The sequence below is a fragment of the Pseudopipra pipra genome, chromosome 1, assembly GCF_036250125.1.
Source record: "Pseudopipra pipra isolate bDixPip1 chromosome 1, bDixPip1.hap1, whole genome shotgun sequence".
Taxonomy (NCBI): domain Eukaryota; kingdom Metazoa; phylum Chordata; class Aves; order Passeriformes; family Pipridae; genus Pseudopipra; species Pseudopipra pipra.
Window position 1 is genome coordinate 107,760,427 of NC_087549.1, and position 19,598 is coordinate 107,780,024.

Sequence of the window (19,598 nt, forward strand, 5' to 3'; positions counted from 1 at the left end):
AGTGCACCTTCTGTTGAAACTTAATATACTGATTTTCATGTTTCATTTACCTTAGATTTATTTGCCTTTTTCCTTTTATCAGTGCTAGTAGCTTCTTTTCTCTGCACCTGTAAGGAAAGAAGGTATTAAGAAAGTACAGCACATTATTTTCTGTTACACATCCTCTGCACAGGAACTGATACATACCAGACTGTAAACTTCTACATTTATTTCAAAGTCATTTGACACATCATGCCTAAAAGGAAGGAAGGGGAAAAATAGGTTAAACAGAAACTGAAGCAAAAAGATTTTTGGTTTTGTGTGTGGTGTAGGTTTTGGGGGATTTTTTTGAGTTACTCTTTATTTCTTCCCTCATTCAGCTCTTTAAAACTGTCCAGGGAGCAGCTAGGTTCTACAGAGAAGCTTAGCCATGGTGCTGACTAATAGCTTAGTCTTAGTTTGCTCCCGCAGGGCAATACAGCTGTTTGAGATCCGTTCACTTCTACAACAGTACGCTTCAGAGCAATTAACATTGCTGTTTTTTAAGACTTTAGTGTATTACTATTTAAAAATACTCTGCAGAACTCAAAAAAACAAAAGCAAAAGGGAAAACAAGTACATCTACCGTTTCTCGGATTGCATCCTGCAGTACACACACATTTCCAGAAAGAGATTGGGTCTAAGTAAATAGATTTAAGTGAAAATTCCAGTTCAACTGGACTTTAAAAAGGGAGTTTGTTTATTTATTTTGAAAGACTTCTGATAACAAACAGCCATTTGAACTCACAATACCTTTTTAGATGAGATATGAGACCTTAAAGTTTTAGTTGTAAGAGTACTATTTTTTCCAGACACTAAAACCAAATAGCTACATAAAATGTTATTGGCTGCAAAAGAGAAAAACACATAATCTCAGGCATGGTAATCCATCTGTCTTTGCAGGTGTTCCAGGAAAGAACAAAGGTATAAAAAGCAAGACGTAAAATAGCTGATGGATGTCGAATAAGTCTAGGTTGTTCTGAGAGAAGTGCATTCCAGCTATTTCTTGAAGCAGGAAATACCTACCTATACCACAAAAGCTCACCATATTTGTTTGCACTATATGACATTTTTGTATGAAGATTTTAAACATTTTTTCCATGCTCTACCATTGGAGTTGAAACTGGTTCAAAAAGAATTTCTGTATACTTACATAGTAAATGTCGTAGTAAAAGTAAGAGCATCTCCATTCAGGGAACTGGCAGTACTTGCTAATGGAGTCACAACCATGTTTTCTGCTCCAGATCTCAGGATTATTACGTAGTAGTAATTTGCTGAGTCTGTAAATACATAGCAGGTAGTTTTGTTAGCCTGAGGAGTTCAAAGTATCTAAAAATCCCAGAATTCTGAATTACCATTAAATACGTCTGTTTCACCCCAATTAAACACTTGGTTACAGTAGAGACTTACTTATAAACTTAGTCTTAAAACAATTTTTTCTATGCTGTGTTTACTAGTAGGACTGTCTCCATAAGATTCATAAAAACCACATTGTTGTCTGGGGCATCTCAGCCCAGACCTACACTAACCCTTGCGTGAGAAGGGAGAGGAAGAACTTGCAGTCAGATTCAGAAGCTAATCTTAGTTCCTTACACTCTTTAGGTCTGTCAGCTCAAGCACACATCAGCTCTTGCTACTGCCCATTCTCGTGCTTTTTTCAGTCCTATGAAGTAACTGGCTATCCAGGCAATTCATTTCCTTAACCTTTCACATAAGGGGAAAACAAGCAAGATCACCACAAACATGCATCTAAAGAGTGTCAGGAGATAATTCGGAGTTTGTGCAGCAAATTGCACAATGCTCTTGCTTTACCTAATGTTCAGCAATGTGAGACTACATTAAAAAAAAAAACCAAACACAAAAAACAAGCCAACAAACAAAAACAAAAAACAAAACGCCCCAGTTTGAGTGCTCTGTTATATAGGATAAGTCACAGCTTTCAGAACAGCTGTTGTAAACTCCAATAAACATTGATTTGTACGCTTTATATTTGATTATCTCTTCAGATGCAAGTGATTAATAGAGCTTCTGATGCACAATGCACAGCAAATTTTATGCTTCCAAAATAAAGGTTTTATGACAAATAGTTCATAGTTGTTTGTTTAGACAGTTTTGTTTTCAGAATTACTGACAGAAATTAAACTTATATTTTTGTAACCCTTAGAGAAGTTTTCCTATAACAGAGGTGAATTGTCTCCTGCAACAGGAGCAGTAATATGTTTGTCCAATAACTTTTGTCCTTAAGTTTTAGTGAGGCAAGAAGCAGAAAGCTGTCCACACACAATCATATTTTGTGGTATTATATCAAATAGCACTGGTTATTATGGGCTTGCAGATTCTTTGAACAACCACATGCCAGAAATTCACTATATTCCAGGATGGGTCTCTAGACCTACAGTGAGATATTGCTAGATATTCTTCTGGAACAAAAGAAGAAACAAATCCACATTTTGACACCTTGATTAATTATAACAATTTACAAATACTAGTATTCTAGCATCTTAAGTATTTTGCAATGTTAACAGAAGATTGAAAAAAATAGAGGCTTAATGCCACAATGCCACAAAGGTCAGAATTTTTGTAAAGATCTTTAGTATTAGACTTGCATCCATCAAAAAAATTCCAAGACAGCAAGAGAGAAGACAGCCTGAGATATAAAATTCTACTTCCTCTCCAACAGATTACAGAGAACCACAAAGAACTTTAAGACTGGCTGGAAACGTCCTGATAAGTTTCTTAAGTCTCACAAGCCATAAAAAGATGCAACTAACACAACCATGGAAAATACTGAAAACTTAGTCAAAAAGCAGATGAACTGAAAGTAATTGCTAAATTTTCATTGTCATTAGATTTCTTAGAACATCAGCATAGCAGACAAAATAAAACCAAGGAGAATGAACAAGAAATAAATGTTGGGAGAACGAGGGAAGGGAGAGAAAAGGGCTAAAAGCGTTCGGTTGATAGCTTTACCTGGCTTTTGAACTGTACCACACACAAAGTCTGCTTTTAGAGGTAAACGCATTTCTGAAATGGAAACAGATCCCCTGGATGGAGCAAATTCAGTGGATGTAGAAGCACCTTTATTTCTTTTACTATGAGGTCCCTCGCTCTTCAGTTTATTCAGTTCTTCCAATAAAGCAGTTCTCTTCTCAGCTGCAAAGAGGAATTAATTACAATGGTAACAGAGGAAAAAGTAGTACTGAAACATTTTTTTTTTGCCATAAGCATATAAAATGCAACACAAACGTTAATCATCTTCTAGAATAGTATGAATATTAGGGTCAAGAAAGGTACCGAGAGTGTCCTCTCACCTACAAAAGCAGCTGAAATGAAACAGATAATATCCTCTCCTGTTTTCTAAGTGAAGAACTATAAATATCTACAATGATGTATAGTATGTGTATTATCAGAGTTCCTCCAAAAGTGTTCTTGACAAAGTGTCCATGACAAAGAATTGAACTTGTTTAAAAACCTACTTGCAAGGAGAAGAAGTCTCTCTGCTTCTGCTTCTTCTTGTGACCCTTTTCCATGTTCCTCATCAAAACAGCAGTTCAGAGCTTGACTGGCTTGATAAATCACTGTCTGCTGCATGTTGATCTCATTGTTCAGTTCCTAGGGCAAACCAGTGGTAGAAATAATTAGCCAGAAGAGTTATGTAGTGTTACATTCAAACAAGGAAATGTCTCAAGATTAGCATTTTTGGGGCTATGCTTCAGAAAAGATCAGATCACTTAGATAGTAAGCTACAAAAATTTTGCAGTTTACAGTTACTTCTGCAAAAGAATATTGCAGTACGACTTTTTTGACCTCAGAATATGGTGGGGAGTGAAGGACTCCAATGTTTATATGCTACACATGCAGTCTAGTGTTCCCTTCATTTGGGGGAAGCAGCAGCTAACCAGAAATTGAGCACTGTAGGTGAATGAGGCACTAGTAAAGATCAGAATATTGCCTACTGAAAGTATGTAGTTATAAATCTGGCCTAATTCAAAGGCAGCGATAAGATACAGATTCTGTCTCCTTCTCAAAACAATGTCTTGTTCTCTCCAGACTTCCTTTACAACATGATCCTTCGAAGAGATGCAGCTGTTCGAATTATGCAGTATCATTCCCTACCATTAAATATTTATATTAAACAATCTAATTTTGCAGAGTTCTAAGCAGCATGTTAATTCATGGGGGAAATTAAGTGTGGAAACAGTAGATTAGAAAAAGGATTTTAAGAAGCGTATTAAATACCTGCATTTTTTTTTTGATATTGACTTGGTCAGATGGGCCATTCCTTTTCATTTCCAGTTTGGAAGCAACATCTTCTTTGCGAACAATGATTTGCTTTATTGAAGGACGATCAGTCTCTTTAAATCTCTGAGATCTGTACGCATCGACACTTTTAAAAGAGGAAATCTCATGAAATGTTTCACAGGTGTGCCAAGCTTTTTTTCTTTAATACACATACATATGTACTGCATATTGATGTTTTCCAACTTGTCTAATCGGTTTTCAAAAAAAAGCATGCTATCAGCTCATTTTAAGTTTAAACAACATAAAAAAGTACACTGAGACAATCTTTGACAAAGGCTGAGATCCTGGAAAAAAGCTTTGTTCATAGTTAAAGAAAGTACACGTCCAAAAAAGCCAATGTCTTAATTTGTACACTTACAGAATCAGGGATGAGGTTTGTGTTTATTACCTATATGGAAGGTTGCGATCTTCCGACATAGAGCCAATACTGTCTCCAGATTCTGCCCTGGGAACTTTAGTCCTTTGGAACTTTTCAGACTTCAGACTTACATCACTGGTACTGCTACCTTCCCCAGCTGACTTACAAGGAGAAGCAAAGGCCTGGGGAAAAGAAAAGGTTGTACTACCTGTCCAATTTATCAATTACCTGTTTTCTCTGACCGTTACTTGTTTTGCATGTAAACAATAAATTTGGAGGCTGCTTAATACTATCTAACAGATGACATCTTACAAATATTTCCTAGGACATGAAGCAAATTTATTTATTCATTTTAAGGACACCAACAGATTATTGAACTTAGAAACCCTTAGTATCTAAACCAGTATAGTTGCATAATTACTTCTCTTCAGATCTTCATCAGCAACCGCTTCACTGAGTGCATGTCTACCACTGCAAGTTCAGTACAAATAATAGGTTGATTTAGCAAAAGACTATTTGTTTAGCAGAGCATCCAATATGTTACACTGTTTTCAGAGGAAAATAACTTTGCCTCATTATGCTCTCATTAGCAAAATGTCATTCTCTATTTGTTCAGATATCCTAATACAACAAAATGTCACTTCTCACAAGCAAATTGCACATCTCTGTGTATCCTTCTCCACCTCATAAGAATTCTCACCTCTGAACCAACAGATTCCACTAGAGGGGTTAACAGAGACATTGATGAAATATTCAGCGACTCTTCCTGCTCATCCTCATCACTTTCACCTTCCAGGCTCATGCTCATTTCTTTCTTCAGCTTTTCTATGTCTGGACCGTCCTCTTGAAGAATTTCAAAAATCTCATTTATCACTTTTGAGCTATTCATTTCCTCATCCACATTCATTTCGACTTGGCATAGTTCATCTGAAGGGTGACATTTTAAAACATATTAGTAGCATCAAGACTAAACTTTCCCTTAAATGAGAGTGAAGTGATATTAACAGATAAACTATTTTTGCTTTTCCAGTAAGCTTGATTAAAAAGCATTTCTTATAGTCAGTTCTTATAGAACTCAAAAGTACACTTCTATGATTATTTTTTAATGCTATTTTCATACATGCTGCTTAATCAAGAGAGGGAATGAAAAGATGCACCTCTTAGACAAATTTCAACCTTTTAGTTCCAATACATCTGAAACTTAACTGCAAGACCTACAGTCCTTACCCAATGAACTCTTAATATCAGCTTTTTAACGTTCCTTGAAGACTTGAATGTCAAGGGAGAAGGATTATGATAAAAGAAGTTGCTTGTTTTATATAAACCTCACTACAAAACACACATGAGGGTCAGTGCATGTATGGTGAATTCATTGTTCAGACTTGAAGGATATTAACACTGTTCTAGACAAGTGGCAACAGAGAGCTAAGTGCATTAATATACATCTACTCAATACAAACCTTTTGGTTTCTCAGCAAGTTGTTCAAGTTCAGAGGCAGACATCACTTTCACAGGGCTCTTCGACTCAGTGATCTTGGGAGGACTGGGTTTATCAGTCTCTTCAGATTTAGAAGCATCTAAGTGGTTTATAAAAAAAGAAGTAACTGAAGATTATGTCTAGCCTTTGAACTTTAATTATTGAATTTTAGAAGTTTTACTAACAAAAAGACCACTATATTAAGTGTTGCTGTTAGCTGGCTGTCAAAAAGCATTAGAGTATATGTCCTCCACAACCTGTACATCTAGAGTTCTATCTTATAATCAGAAAACTGATACCTCAAGAAACAATGCTGAAATCATAGCGGAATGCAGCCAATCAAGAGTAAAAAGGAAAAATTCAAAAAAAGCAAACAAAAAACCCAGTAAACAAACCATCCCACCCAAACCCAATCCAAGAGCAGGATATGATCCTGCTTTTCTAGAAGCACATTTAATAGCCTGTTTGTCCATAAGGTCTAGAAGAAGTGTTAACTAAGTTCGTGTTTTTTATGCAGAAAACTAGAGATTCTTCCGCTCGGTAAGCAACAGAAAGGGTATCACAAGCATCTCAGAGTTCTTTTCACGTCTTGTACTATAAGAATTAATATTGTAAAGGGATATAGACAAGCGAAGAGTTCTTTCCCATTAGATTAATGTGGAAATTTGGATTCTCAGATACAGCATAGATTAAATCTGTAACTGACAATTCTCATTCACTACACTTAACTATGTGAAAGTATAAAACATAGGTAAACCCACTGAAAAACAAAGACAGTCTTGCCTTGCAAACCTTTCAAGTGGTACAGGAGTGCAGAGTGCTATTATGATATGAAAAGTTGTAGATAAATCAGTTAACAAATAAGAGGTCCAGTTCTACACATCAGTGCTATGAGCCTCTTTATCTGCTCGTGGAGGTCAAGTGCAGTGTTTCTGTCCAGTAACAGCAACAGGCAAACTGTGACAGTTCTTACCCGAAGACTCCACTCTCGGAGACTTTACTGGCCCGTCACCTGCTGGTGTGTTGTCTGTTGATCCAAAAGCAGTGGCATCTGAACTAGGAGGGCGTTTTGGACTAGCCTGAGATTGGTTTTCCTGGCAAGAATAAAAACATAATACATTCAAGACATAATGTTCAAAGTAACTAAAAAAAAAAAAAAGAAACACCAAACAAAAAAAACCAAACCAAACCAAAACACACCTGCCAGAAAGAAATACATTGAACACGTACTAGGCAAAAGAGGTTGCCTATCCAGTACCCTATTTATTTAAGAAATTTAGCTGAATTGCTAAATATTGTTTGTGTGAGGAGTTTTCTTCTGCTTTTGAAATTATAGAATACAAAAAATACCCCCACACTTAACATCATGAAAAAGTAAATAAATTAGTTGGCTCAAAGCAGTATCACTTGTCTTAGCTGATTTGGCAAGAGGAAAAAAGAAATCTAATAATTTCTTAATAAACATACAAATCACTTGACAAGTGGTCTTGCACAGCCTGGACATTCCCCGAAGCATACGTTTTTTACTTTTTATATTTGCACATCTATCCCTGTATTCAGAATACGTTGAAGCAATTCAGACTATCATATTTTGATACATGCAGGTAACACATTACCGTTTTAGCTTCTGGAAGTTTCCTCTTTGAACTGTCACTTTTCTCCGCACTCCACAGATTGCCCCTATCAAATCTGCCACGAAGGCATGCAAGTTCTCGCTCACGTTCCTAAGCAAGTAAAGGGGAATGGGGGAAAAGGTGACAGCTTTAAGATGTTGCAACATTTCAAATTCCTCAGATAGGTGCAGAACACTAAGAATCTTCCCCATACCTTTATAAATAAGTTATGAATATAACAAGTCATACCTGCTTAAGCTGAAGTGCTAAACTGGCAGTAGAGGAATTTTCATTTTGTTTGAGAAGCCTTTCCTGGATTGTCCTGGTGTTTGGGGTAACAACAGGTGTTCTGCCCCCAGGAGTATTTGTAGCAGGGCTGCGTGCACTACGCTCTTGACAGCGCTCCCCAAAGCGTTCCAGGAAGGGCTTAATTCCTGATCCCCCTACAAGAACAATTGTTTCACCTTGAAAGAAACTCTCAAAAATACAGAAAGAAATCAGTGCAATTTGCATCCTGATGAAGATTCTCAGTGAAGCAATTAAGCTGTCTCCTTTACACATCTTACTCCATTATATTTTATACAAACTGAACCTGAAGGTCAAATCATAACAGAACATTGAAGTTAATAAAGCAGCAAATCAGAGCAAATAGATGTCCCTCTCTTACTACACTCCATATGTGATACAGTTATTTAAACTTGTTTGCTTTTTCAATATTTCCTCTATAACAAACTTCACTTGTATCTTTCATGAAAATGAGCGTTCTAATACATAAGGTAGACATATTGTTCAGCATCCACCCTATTTTATTGAGCATGTCTTTTATTGTCAGCATATCTAGAGACACACATTTCTTTTTCAGAGAGTTCAAGCAGTTAGTCCAAGTTTCTGACACAATAAGCAGTTGAATTTAAAACTGGGGATGCTCACCTGTTTTGACATTAGTGCTATCAACTGAAAGAAAAACACTATGCAAAGTTAGTGCATCTGTGGGATTTCTTTTATCATATACAGACTCTTAACATTATATTGATAGGATACACATAGTGTTCAACAACTTGAAGTAAACTTTGAATAATCTCAATTAACATGTTAGTATAAAAAGTTCAACTGATTTTGCTCTTAGAGAATTACTAAAGTTGTGTCCAAAAAAAATATCCCTGCAATATATGGGAGCTGTACAACTTAAAATAACCACAGAACTCATTGGAATTTTAATCAATTTACAGCAGGAAATAGGTATTATCTGGTATGTTACCTTAAATTCTTAACTAACACGTAGTTTTGAACACAGAACACATAAACCTAATTTGAATGAACGTTTACTGAGGCTGAAAAACAGCTTACCTGGTGTTGTGGGTTTACCCTTAGATTCAAGTTGCACATGTGTTCCTTTGACTGGCTCTTCTTTGGACTGAACTGGTTGAGGCAAAGATGATTTTGCTGTTTGTGTATGCTCTTGAGTTTTCTTGGGACTGCAGGGATTCTCTGTTAGCAGTTGTACTTCAGATTTGTTAGAATGTGGAGCAGTGGATCTTGAGGATTGTGTTAAAAAATTGTTTGGATCCTGAACAAGACAAAAAGGAAAAACATTAAGATGACACATTCTTATTCTGTGAAGAGGAAAAAGAATGAAAGCATTCTGCATAGCCTACTATCACCTAATATATCTATTTCATCAACAAAAGAAGAAGCTGAGACAAGTCTTAAGCTTTTCTCTTTTTTTTAATCCAGTATTCCAAATTGTTTCAGAATTTGATTCCAGGTGCTCTTGTCAGCTACTTCAGGTATTTTCCCACATTTCCCTAAACAAGACTGCAGATATTGCCATTGCATAAATGCCATAAATCAAACAATACATGTCTGGTACTACTAATTTCATCATTCTGATTGAGTCTTCATACAGCAACAATATTTACAATTTCAGTCAATCAACTACATAAAGTTACAGAGTGAAACCCAGTATCTCTGTAAAAAGCCCCTTTCTGATGGTCAAGAGCAGCAATCAATTACATTGATACCAACTTTTACAAAACACTTAAGTACTCTCATCTTTAAATCTCAGCAAAAAGAATTCTAAGCTGTTTCACGTCCGCGATTAAACAAACAGCATGTGGGATTGCAATAAAGTGAAAGTTGTAAATAGACTAAGATTGCTCACACCAAATCTTTAAATTCAGATTAAACAGTTATGTGTTAATGTTTGTACCCTGCAATACTCATATCAATTTTTAATCAGCAACCAAATCAGGCACTCACCGCTCTCTTTGAGTTTGCTGGTTTATTAATAGAAGCCTCAACAAGCCTTTGAGAACAGGATGCAGCTTCCTGCTTTACACTGCTACTATTGATTCTAGCAGATGCTCCACTTGTAGTGGACAATTTGGATAAACAAGTAGTGCCAGGCTGTTCTTGTGCATTGTTTTGCTTTGCAGATGGATGACTTAGGTCATCTTCCCAGGAACCAATTGTAGCAGCAAGGTTAGCTAAACGGCCTCTTCTCCCAATAGGGGTTTCACTTGCCAGGGCATTAGATGTCTGCTTAGGTGGAGAAACAGGCAGATCTTTTGACTGGAGAGGGGACAGAGAAACACATTCAGAGGGATCTGGAAAAAAGAAAACACATTTATTTTGCTAATAAAATACATTGAGATATATTTACATATTTTGCATTGTACAATGTATTGAGTTTAATCAACAGTTAGATGTTCCTGCCAACAACAGAATCTAACTACTAGTCCTGAAGGCATTGAGACTAATCAAATTAAACATTTTTAATCAAGCAGTTTACTAGTTTTATGTCACTGCTGTAAGGAGTAAGGCATCAGACTAGTAGGAGGGAAAAAAAATTATATTATTAAGCTGTGGTCAAAGCTTCAATATTTTAGGCCTTTCCTAGCGCTGTCTCAGAATTCTTTATTAAAATATTAGCATTCACACACACAAAATTATCTTCTACTACCAAACAATCATCAATACAAACAGTGAAAGACACCACTACTGCTTAGCAAGTGAAACATACCCTCACTGTCCCAGCAGCGCCGCTGTTCTGCCAGTTTCTGCATACGTGTTTTGACTGAAAGGGCTGCAGGAGTTTCTGACTTGGTGTTCAGAGGTTGAACGGACGAAGTCCTGTTAGAAGCAGTTTCATGCAATTCTGAAGTCATCTTAGGAGAGTCATGGCTTGTAGAACTTGAAAGAACTGGCTGTACATTCTCTGAACTCGAAGCTTGAGTCTCTATATCATTAGGGCAGAGCCTCTTTGATGGTGATGGCTTTGTATCAGGTTTTACTGTACAGGTCAGAGTATTCAAGTAAATTAGTATTCAAGCAACCTAAAATATTTCCAGAGACAACACAAAACTATACTGTCAATAAAGTTATGATTTTTGAATACCCTGATATGCCTCCCAAAAAAATGCCCTTCCCAGATCTACTAAGCACAAGGACTATCTTTGGCTATTATTTCTAAATAGCTCACTAATTCCTTAGCGCATCTGCTCTCAAGTCAAGCTAAACATGAGCTAGTCCTAGTGGTCAGGTAACTGCATCCATCACTGTTTATTTTAAGATATACACTCAGGATTCTCACTTGCCCTTAGGAAAAAAAAATAGGCCTTGCATCAAAAAACAACCTTTATTAAACTTGTTGCCAAATACCTTCTTCACCAGGAGGAGAAGCCTGGTTACCAGTTTCTGCCAAAGGCTCTCTGACCCTCTTGGTCTGCATTGGGGGTCTTGCTCCCATCTTGGGCCGTTCTGCCATTTTCTTCTGCAGGTTCTCTCGCCTGGCACGGGTTCTTTCAAGGAGTTTCTGAGTAGTCAGTAGATCACAAGTTACTATACATTGCAGCATGTTAACCAGTAACAACTCAAATTAAAAAATGGTAGCATTCTATATAGCATATACTAAGATCCACTATACCAGAAGCCAGCCAGTAGGTTCCAAACTTCCAGTCATTAAATCAACTGGTGTCTCCCATTAGCTTGGCTTTGAAAGAAAACCAGGATAAAGAGATAGAAGCAATAGCAAAATTAAAGAGGGGTTCATTTAGAGCCTGAAGTAGTCAGAAAGGTTTGAAAGTTATTATGTTTTTTTACTGAATCACCACATGACAATCTTGATCTGGGTTTTTTTGACAGGTTGCTAAAGCATCTGGTCAAGTCATCTGACTGGCACTAACCCTCTAACAAAATAAACAGCAGTGAAGCCATTGTCAAGTGATCATAAAACAATTCAACGAATTAAATGTGTGTCTATCAATATTAAAAAAAATTGTTGCTATTACACCTTCTAAATCAAAAGGTGAATTTCTTTGCCTGAAGCTTAAATTTTAAGAATAGACTGAGGTTATGACTAGTTATACTACAATAAATAACCTGTTTATTGAGATATCTGTATTCAGAAGAACATATAGAGATACCAATTAAGGTACCTGACATTATCTTTCATTCCCTATCCATTGGAAATTTGAGTACTCTGATTATATTCCATACAATATAGCTGCTTTAGTAAATGCTCCACACTAGTAGAAAGTGATTCCTTATAGCATCCAGGTTTAAAATATGTTGTGGTTTGTTTGTATTTTTTTTTAAATACAGCATTCGTAAATCATTATAACTCAGTTTGAGACAAGAAAATGTGTGATTGAACTAATGGCCTTTAAAGGGAAGCATATAAACTGCACTTGTTTGGTGGCACATAAATTATTGTGAGAACTGTGCCAGCCATTACCCATCCTGTTGCACAGCAATTAAATACACATTTCACATTTTTAACTGTCTAAGGCTGAAGTCTTTAACAATGTTCCATTGTAGGGCAACACAGGACAAACAGAATGTCAATCTCAACAGTTTTTTTGTGAAAGTAAATCTCAGCCTCTCTAACTTTCATAGAAGAGGAGGATTTTGAAAGGAAAAAAAAACCAACAACAAACCAATCAAGCAAAACCAAAACAAACAAACAAACAGACATATGAAATGCCTTCAATGCAGGTTCCATCTTAGTTCCGTCCACAAGTCATGTTTCCTTATTTCAACTTACAAAAGGCAGAGCTACAAGGTGCACATAATACCCACATAATTTAAATAGCCATTAGGATATTTTTTAACAGTTCTTCTTGCACAGTGTTGAATATATCTTCCACAACAGTATCCCTGTGGTTCTATTCAAATGGAGTCACATTCCTTTCTGTTTTGTTAGTTCAGTGAAATAGAGTTGCAGTTGTTAAAAAAGGGATGTCACTTCCCAAGAATGCATGCCTCTGTTGTTCGACTCCAGCTCCTATTGGCTTTTTGTATCTCAAATTTTCCATGCAACTGCCACGATTCAAATGCTGCTATGACACACAATGAGTAAGCCACTCTCCAGAACTTGAAACTTACTTTCCGAGTTCATCAACAGGGTATTTGTTACAAGTACATTCTCAAAGTGTTCTGATGACAAAGTTTCAGAGTATCATAGAATCCTAAAAATCACATGAGATCCTGAGCTGGAAGGGACCCACAGGGATCATCAAAGTTTAACTCCTGGCCCTGCACAGGATAGCCCCAAGAATCTCACCATATGCCTGAGAGCACTACTTATTTCAATACATCAAGGAATTTGAGGACTACTGAGTCAAAGTCAGAGTATCACTGTTCGTGTTACAAAAGCACCTTCTGAAAATCAGAAAAGGCCTTCCCACTTCAAATGTTAATGGACAATCTCAGTTATTCAATATTTTACTAAATATTTTATATTTATTCAATACTAGAGAAGATACTTGGGGCCCATATATGATTACAAGAACTTGTTCTAACTAACCTGCTTTACTAGCAGAATAGAGCAAAGGGAGCAAATTTATCCATGACATTGAATGAACAGTTAACTTCAAACCTCATATTTGGAAGTTTTCCCTGAACAACTGCATCACTCTTTGCTCATTCTCCATGCTAGGAGACCATACTTTGCTCTATGAATGTTAATAACTACTTCAAATTACAAAATATCCTGAAAAATTACCCACTGTACCATCTCCTCAGTGTGATCTGTATTAATAATTTGGTTGAGATTCAGAAGGTTATTAGCTTTTTCTTCCAAGATTAATAAAAAGAAACATTATTTCTGAACTGTCTAATTTGAAAGCATTCCACTGAATTTTAGAGCAAGATTTATTTGAGCTTAAATTGATTGAGACCCAGCCAAAATTTGCTACTGCAAAGTGATCAACACACACTGAATTAACAGCACTCTTTGGTCCATTAAGGTTCAAATATTCTGTGACTGTGAATTATATTGCTTTACATAATCAACTTGCAATGCCTCACCAGTTCCCTGAAAGTTACACAGCACGATAATTTGTAGACAAAGATTATCTGAAAACAGTTTAGCTAAGGGAAGGTTATATTTAAAAAAAAATAACAACGCAAACCGCAGAACATAAATACTTCAAAATAGGTGGTTAAAAGGTTTCTTTTCACTAAAATTTTTTTTGAGGAAAATTACTAAACTTCAATACTAATACACTAATATTGGTGAGATCTTTACACAAGAGTGGAATGTTCTCCACAGTAGAAACATTCTTGATAAGACACTCTGCAATACTGGCTAACACTTGAAAATGAAGTTTACTCAGGGGAGCAGCCTCACAATTTGTCATAGCTTTTCAAAGTCAGTTGTGTACCAGAAAGGGCGTGTTGAGGTTGGAATACCTCCCAGCATGCAAAACCATTTTGAATTTGATTTGGTAGTCCAGACTTGAAGTTTATTTAAGACTAGCTGGATCATGTCACTCACTACCAATTAAGGAAGGAGGTTTTAGATGTTTACACTTAGCAAGACTTTTCATGGAGGTAGGGTAGATCTGCCTTGGCATTACACATTTAGTAAATCTGTTTAGATCAACATCTTGTGTTCATTTTTTTAAAATCAGATCTGTGCACTCACCTTTTTTGGGCACTCGAATTATTTTAATTATGTCAGTTTGATAAACAGATTGTTTACAAGGGGATAAGAGAGTAGAGATAAGAGAGTAGTTCATCAGTGTATCTGATCTGATTTTTTTTTTAAAGTAATTCGGGTTTTGTTTAGGCAGACTGTGGATTGAAGGCCGTTTTTACTAGGAGGTTTCTCAAAGTAGTCACAAGACAGCTTCAAGACTTTACAGCCCTGACTCATAAAATACACCTTAAGTATACCACAGCATCTTTCAGAAACCTCCAGCCTTCATACAGCTTCAAGCTGGTCAACTCCACTCATTTTGCTACAATTTTGTCTCTGTAAAACTCAAGCACACACACAGCAAGTCCACCCTAACAACTGACAACTACTTTTTTTTTTTTTTAACAAAAAAGAGGAACCGTGCCTGCCAATGAGAGTGACCACAATCGCAGATGGCAACAGTGCCAAATAAGACGCAGTTTTTTCAGACGGTCGCCGCTTTGGGCAGACTTGAGGTACGACCCTTAAGTACGGCAGCACAGTATGTGTCAATACCACTCCCACTAGCTCCCAGGGTCCCTTCCGCTCCAGCCGAAAGTTTTATCTTGCCAGATGAGCACGAAAGGCAAACGCCCGGGATGGGAAAGGTCCTCTCCTCCGCAAACCCGAGTGAATCACCCCTCTGTCTTCTCCCGGCAGGGACCTGACACCTGGGTGGCTCCAGGAGCGGAGGGACCAGCAGGAGCCAGACGGGGGTGGGGGAGCAGAGAGGGTCTCCCCGCCGCGGAGAAAGCGGGTCGCCACTCGCCCGCAAAGCCCCGGAGTACAGCGAGCGGGGACGGGGGGCGCTGGGCAGGGCTCGGCCGGGAGTCAGGCTGAGAGGAAGTATTCCACCCCCAGAGCGCCGTGCACAGAGCAGCTCCCTTGCCTTCCCTGCGGACCCCGACCAGCCCCTTCTCCGCCCTCTGTCCCCGATACTGACAACTGGCCCCCTTCCCCGGCTCAAGGCCCGGGTGCGGGCCCTCCGTAGCTGACGACCCAGGGGCCGGGTCAGGTCGTGCCCTCACCTCGGTGAACGGGTCCATTGCTATTGCTGCTGCTGCTGCTGCTGCTGCTGCTGCTGCTGCTGCCACCCTTGCAGGGTCCACTCTCCGAGGCCGCCCGAGTGCAGCCAAACCTCCGCCCCAACCGCTCCCGGGATTTGAATTTCAGCGCCCGCCGCGGCACCACGGGAACAGGGGGAGGTGCGCGCGCGCCGGGTTGATTGACAGGAGCGCCATCCAATCCGAGGGCAGGCGGCCCCGCGCGCCCCTCCCCTCAACCTGCCGCGGAAATTCGCGGCCTTGGGGAGCGGAGGGGATCTGAGCCCGGCTGGGCTGGGAGGTGACCCGGGAGGGCTTTCCCCGTTTCCTCGTTTCCCCGTTCTGGGAGCACGCCTGGATTCGGGTGTTGCACCTCCAGGTTCTGTGTCTGACCCCTGCGTGCGGCCGTGCTGCCGAGGGTTTTCTTGTGTGGCGTGCAGGCAGTGCATCCAGCCATGGCCGCCCACTCCCACAGAATCACAGAATCCATTAAAGCTGGAAATTATGATCTCTGAGATCATCGAGTCCAACCTATGACCGAACACCACCTTGTCAACTAGATGATGACACTTAAGTGCCACGTCCAGTCTTTAATTAAACACCTCCGGGGACAGTGACTCTCCCACCCCCCTGGGCAGCTCATTCCAATGTCTAGTCACACTTACAGTGAAGAAATTCCTCCTGATGTCCAACCTAAACCTCTGCTGACACAGCTCGAGACTATGTCCTCTCATCCTTACCTTCCCTTCCTTCTCCTTACTGACAGCCCCACCAGGCACTAACTGTGGGGTTCTTCTAAAGAAAAGGCTTTTACCTCCTTTACAGGCAAGTAGGGCAACACTGCCTGATTGACCTCACATCTTGCTGCAGGTGCTCAGTAGGAGTGTGCCCTTAGCCTTTTTTCATTGGAAGATTAACTTTTCACCTGGCAGTGACGTGGAAATGTCAATGGAAAACATGATTTTAATGTGACTCAGTAAATTGAGAGGATTTTTACCCCAGTGCAGCTGTGAAACTCATAGCTCCTTCTCGTGGTTCTTATGTTTCTCATCACATTACAGCCTGTGGGTCTCATGAAACCTTGCCCACCAGTTCCTCCCACTGTCCGCTTCACCATTTCACTGGCAGACCTTTATAAGTGGATGTGGAATTGGCAGAGCCCCATGATGTGCTATCCAGGCACCATCTCAAACTCCCTTCCCATAAACATGTTGAATGCAATCACAAATCCAGCTTGTTTCTTCATCTCCAGTGTTCGCCTTAGGAGTCTGCTGTAGGTCTGACTGCCCAAATGAATAAACCTTGTCAAATTTCCAGTCCATCCATACATATTGGCACCACTTTACTTTTTGCTTTTATGCAAATAGTGTTCATTACCTTGCATGAATATGAATACCCATCTTCACTAGTGCTATGCTTCTTGCCTCAATTATTTTATAGGCAGTGGTCGTTTCCTCCTCCAGTCTTTACTTTGCCTTGCTAAGCAAACCAATACTCTTGTAATTGTCCCTCTTTAGAAAATTTTTCAAGTGCCTTATTTGCAAACAGCATGGCATCAGTGTGCAGCAGAATCTAAAAATACTGTATCAAATTATATTTTTCTGAAGAAATCTTCAAGATTGGACACTCTGGCAAACAAACATCCCTGCATTGCTCTCAGATAAATGTGAGTTGGAGCAGCCCGAGGTCCAGCATCAGAACTTGTTCACACACCAGGCAAAAAACTGGGACTTACCAGATGGGACTCATCAGTCATTCATAATCTGTGAACCAGCTTGTACAGTGGTAAGAAAGGACAGGCTTTATTTCTTTCAAGAGAAACCAGGCATAGCTTTCACTAGCACATAACAGAAACATTCCTTTAGTGGAGCAGTAGAGAATCAATGCAAGAAAATACCAGAAGACAAAATAGCTAACATGGACCTCAAAGTCGCTGGCAGAAAATAGAGAGAATTACTATTTAGTCTTTTATTTCTCCTGCTATCCCAAAGGAAGAAAAGTAATGCACAATTCGAGCCCTTTAAATATTACAGAATTATTGCAATTTAAACATGGTTTCTGCTTTACATGTAGGTCTGTGAGGTTTATACAGTGCGGCTCCGTCTGTTCTTGATGCACTTCCAAATGTGATTCCATCCACTGCTGTTGTCTTTCAAATGACATGGCATAGTATATGATGCTCAGCCTGGGGACTGACCAAAACATTAGCTGCACTGTTCGTGTACATAATAATGTCATCTGCTTTTTATTATTAAAACAGAGGGAAATAATCATGCCTTATTCTGTATAATAAATGTCTTGTAAAAAATATTTCTATGAAGTATATTCTGAAAAAGAAAGTGGAGATTCTTAGGAATGTATAACTGCTTAAAATGTCAGTGTAGCATGCATGTGACAAATGTCCTTTCCTTTTGCTCTCTGCAGAACCAATAATTTCTTCATTATTTTGATCCAGACTCAATGGGCCCTTGCTAGAAATAAACAGAATACATAGTTTCTCATCTTCTCAAGGGGTTACATCTGTCTTCCAGAAAAACACTGGACAGTTAGTATACTTACCCTTTTAGATTCCAAAGAGCCAAAGAAAGTCAGTCTTTTTCAAGAATGGTGCTATAAAATGACAATGAGATCTGTTGTCTGTGTAATAGTGAGCAGTACACACCATAGCAATGGAATTTTCAGTTAGAGTTATATTTTTCTTATTAAATAATAAAACTATTTGCAACTTATGGAAAAAAATCAAATAAAGTTTAGTAATCTGAAGGCATAAAGAAAAAGAGAGGGAAAGAAAGGAATGCCATGTGAAACCAGCAGAACAATGAGCCAGCTCTGCCTGCTGAACAGCATTATAATTTATGCCAGCCTCTTGCATTCAAAAATTATGAAACACACCCTTAACTGTCTCCTCATCCCACGTGATATGGTTTAAGATTTCTTCTTGCCAGGAGTAAGCTAATGAAAAGTAATCTCTTCTGTAACAATAACACAATACAGAGCACTTGGGTAACAGTTTTTGCTGGCTTGCAGTTTTCATGAGAATTGAAAATGTGGACACAGGAGCCAGTCATTTGCCTTTTAACATGGCAAGAAAAACATTTTTACTTTCCCAAGTTCTACTTCAAAAAGCTTTAAAGCATGTTGACTGTTTTCAGAGGTGTATTTTCATCTTCAGAAAGTTATAGATGTTTGCACTAGCACTTTAGTAAGAGTGAAGCACTTTTTTACTAATAAGAACACTAGCCAAAGTGTATATTTGGCTTCCTTACAATACCAATACAATCATAAATGTAAAATATTGAAGTTAAAAATGCTGATCCCAGTGTAGTCCACTATGTAGCTCCATTCTGTAATCCTCCGAAAATATTTCCAAAACTTTCTTTCTGCTGAGAAGCTGTGCTCACAGGTCTGATTCCAAAGGAAAGATGAGCAAGATGATTCCTTTGATTTGCAGACAAATCTCAGTAATCCTGTCATTTAGAGAAAATATTTTTCAGCTTGCAATTTCCTTTTATTCACAGTTTAATAACTCAAAGTGAAAGTCGATGCTCACCTTTCTTGCCCTCGCAAGCAGATTCAACCTATTGCATGGTAATACAGTGTGTTAGAATACAGTAGTGTAGTATTCCTTGTAGGAATTCCTTGTAGATTTACTTTCAAAAGGTGTTTTTTGCCGGAAAATCCACTCTTCCACTAATCAGCTGGAGAGTTTGTCATGCTTCTTATACTAATTTCATACTTAATAGTATGATTGCATAGGATTCCACAGGAAGGAGAGGCAAATGTATAGTCTAGCACACAGTGGTGCGCATCATTATTTCTGGACTAT

General features: G+C 38.5%; 1 protein-coding gene across 2 annotated transcripts in view; it reads right to left on the reverse strand.

Moving 5' to 3' along the window:
* The window catches only part of ANLN (anillin, actin binding protein), a 28,037-nt gene extending 12,146 nt beyond the window's left edge, over positions 1-15,891 (reverse strand). The window contains exons 1-17 of one of the 2 annotated variants that reach the window (XM_064670083.1): positions 15,758-15,891; positions 11,429-11,582; positions 10,791-11,060; positions 10,028-10,374; positions 9,116-9,335; positions 8,018-8,211; positions 7,772-7,879; positions 7,129-7,249; positions 6,139-6,255; positions 5,379-5,605; positions 4,709-4,860; positions 4,258-4,405; positions 3,495-3,630; positions 2,989-3,171; positions 1,172-1,298; positions 187-235; positions 51-107 (exon numbers count right to left, since the gene is read on the reverse strand). In XM_064670083.1, coding sequence (XP_064526153.1) covers positions 51-107; positions 187-235; positions 1,172-1,298; positions 2,989-3,171; positions 3,495-3,630; positions 4,258-4,405; positions 4,709-4,860; positions 5,379-5,605; positions 6,139-6,255; positions 7,129-7,249; positions 7,772-7,879; positions 8,018-8,211; positions 9,116-9,335; positions 10,028-10,374; positions 10,791-11,060; positions 11,429-11,582; positions 15,758-15,775 — 2,628 coding nt within the window. In that variant the 5' untranslated portion in view covers positions 15,776-15,891. The remainder of the gene's footprint in view (positions 1-50; positions 108-186; positions 236-1,171; positions 1,299-2,988; positions 3,172-3,494; positions 3,631-4,257; positions 4,406-4,708; positions 4,861-5,378; positions 5,606-6,138; positions 6,256-7,128; positions 7,250-7,771; positions 7,880-8,017; positions 8,212-9,115; positions 9,336-10,027; positions 10,375-10,790; positions 11,061-11,428; positions 11,583-15,757) is intronic. The other variant, XM_064670074.1, reaches the window with a different exon arrangement.
* Positions 15,892-19,598: the final 3,707 nt, after the last annotated feature.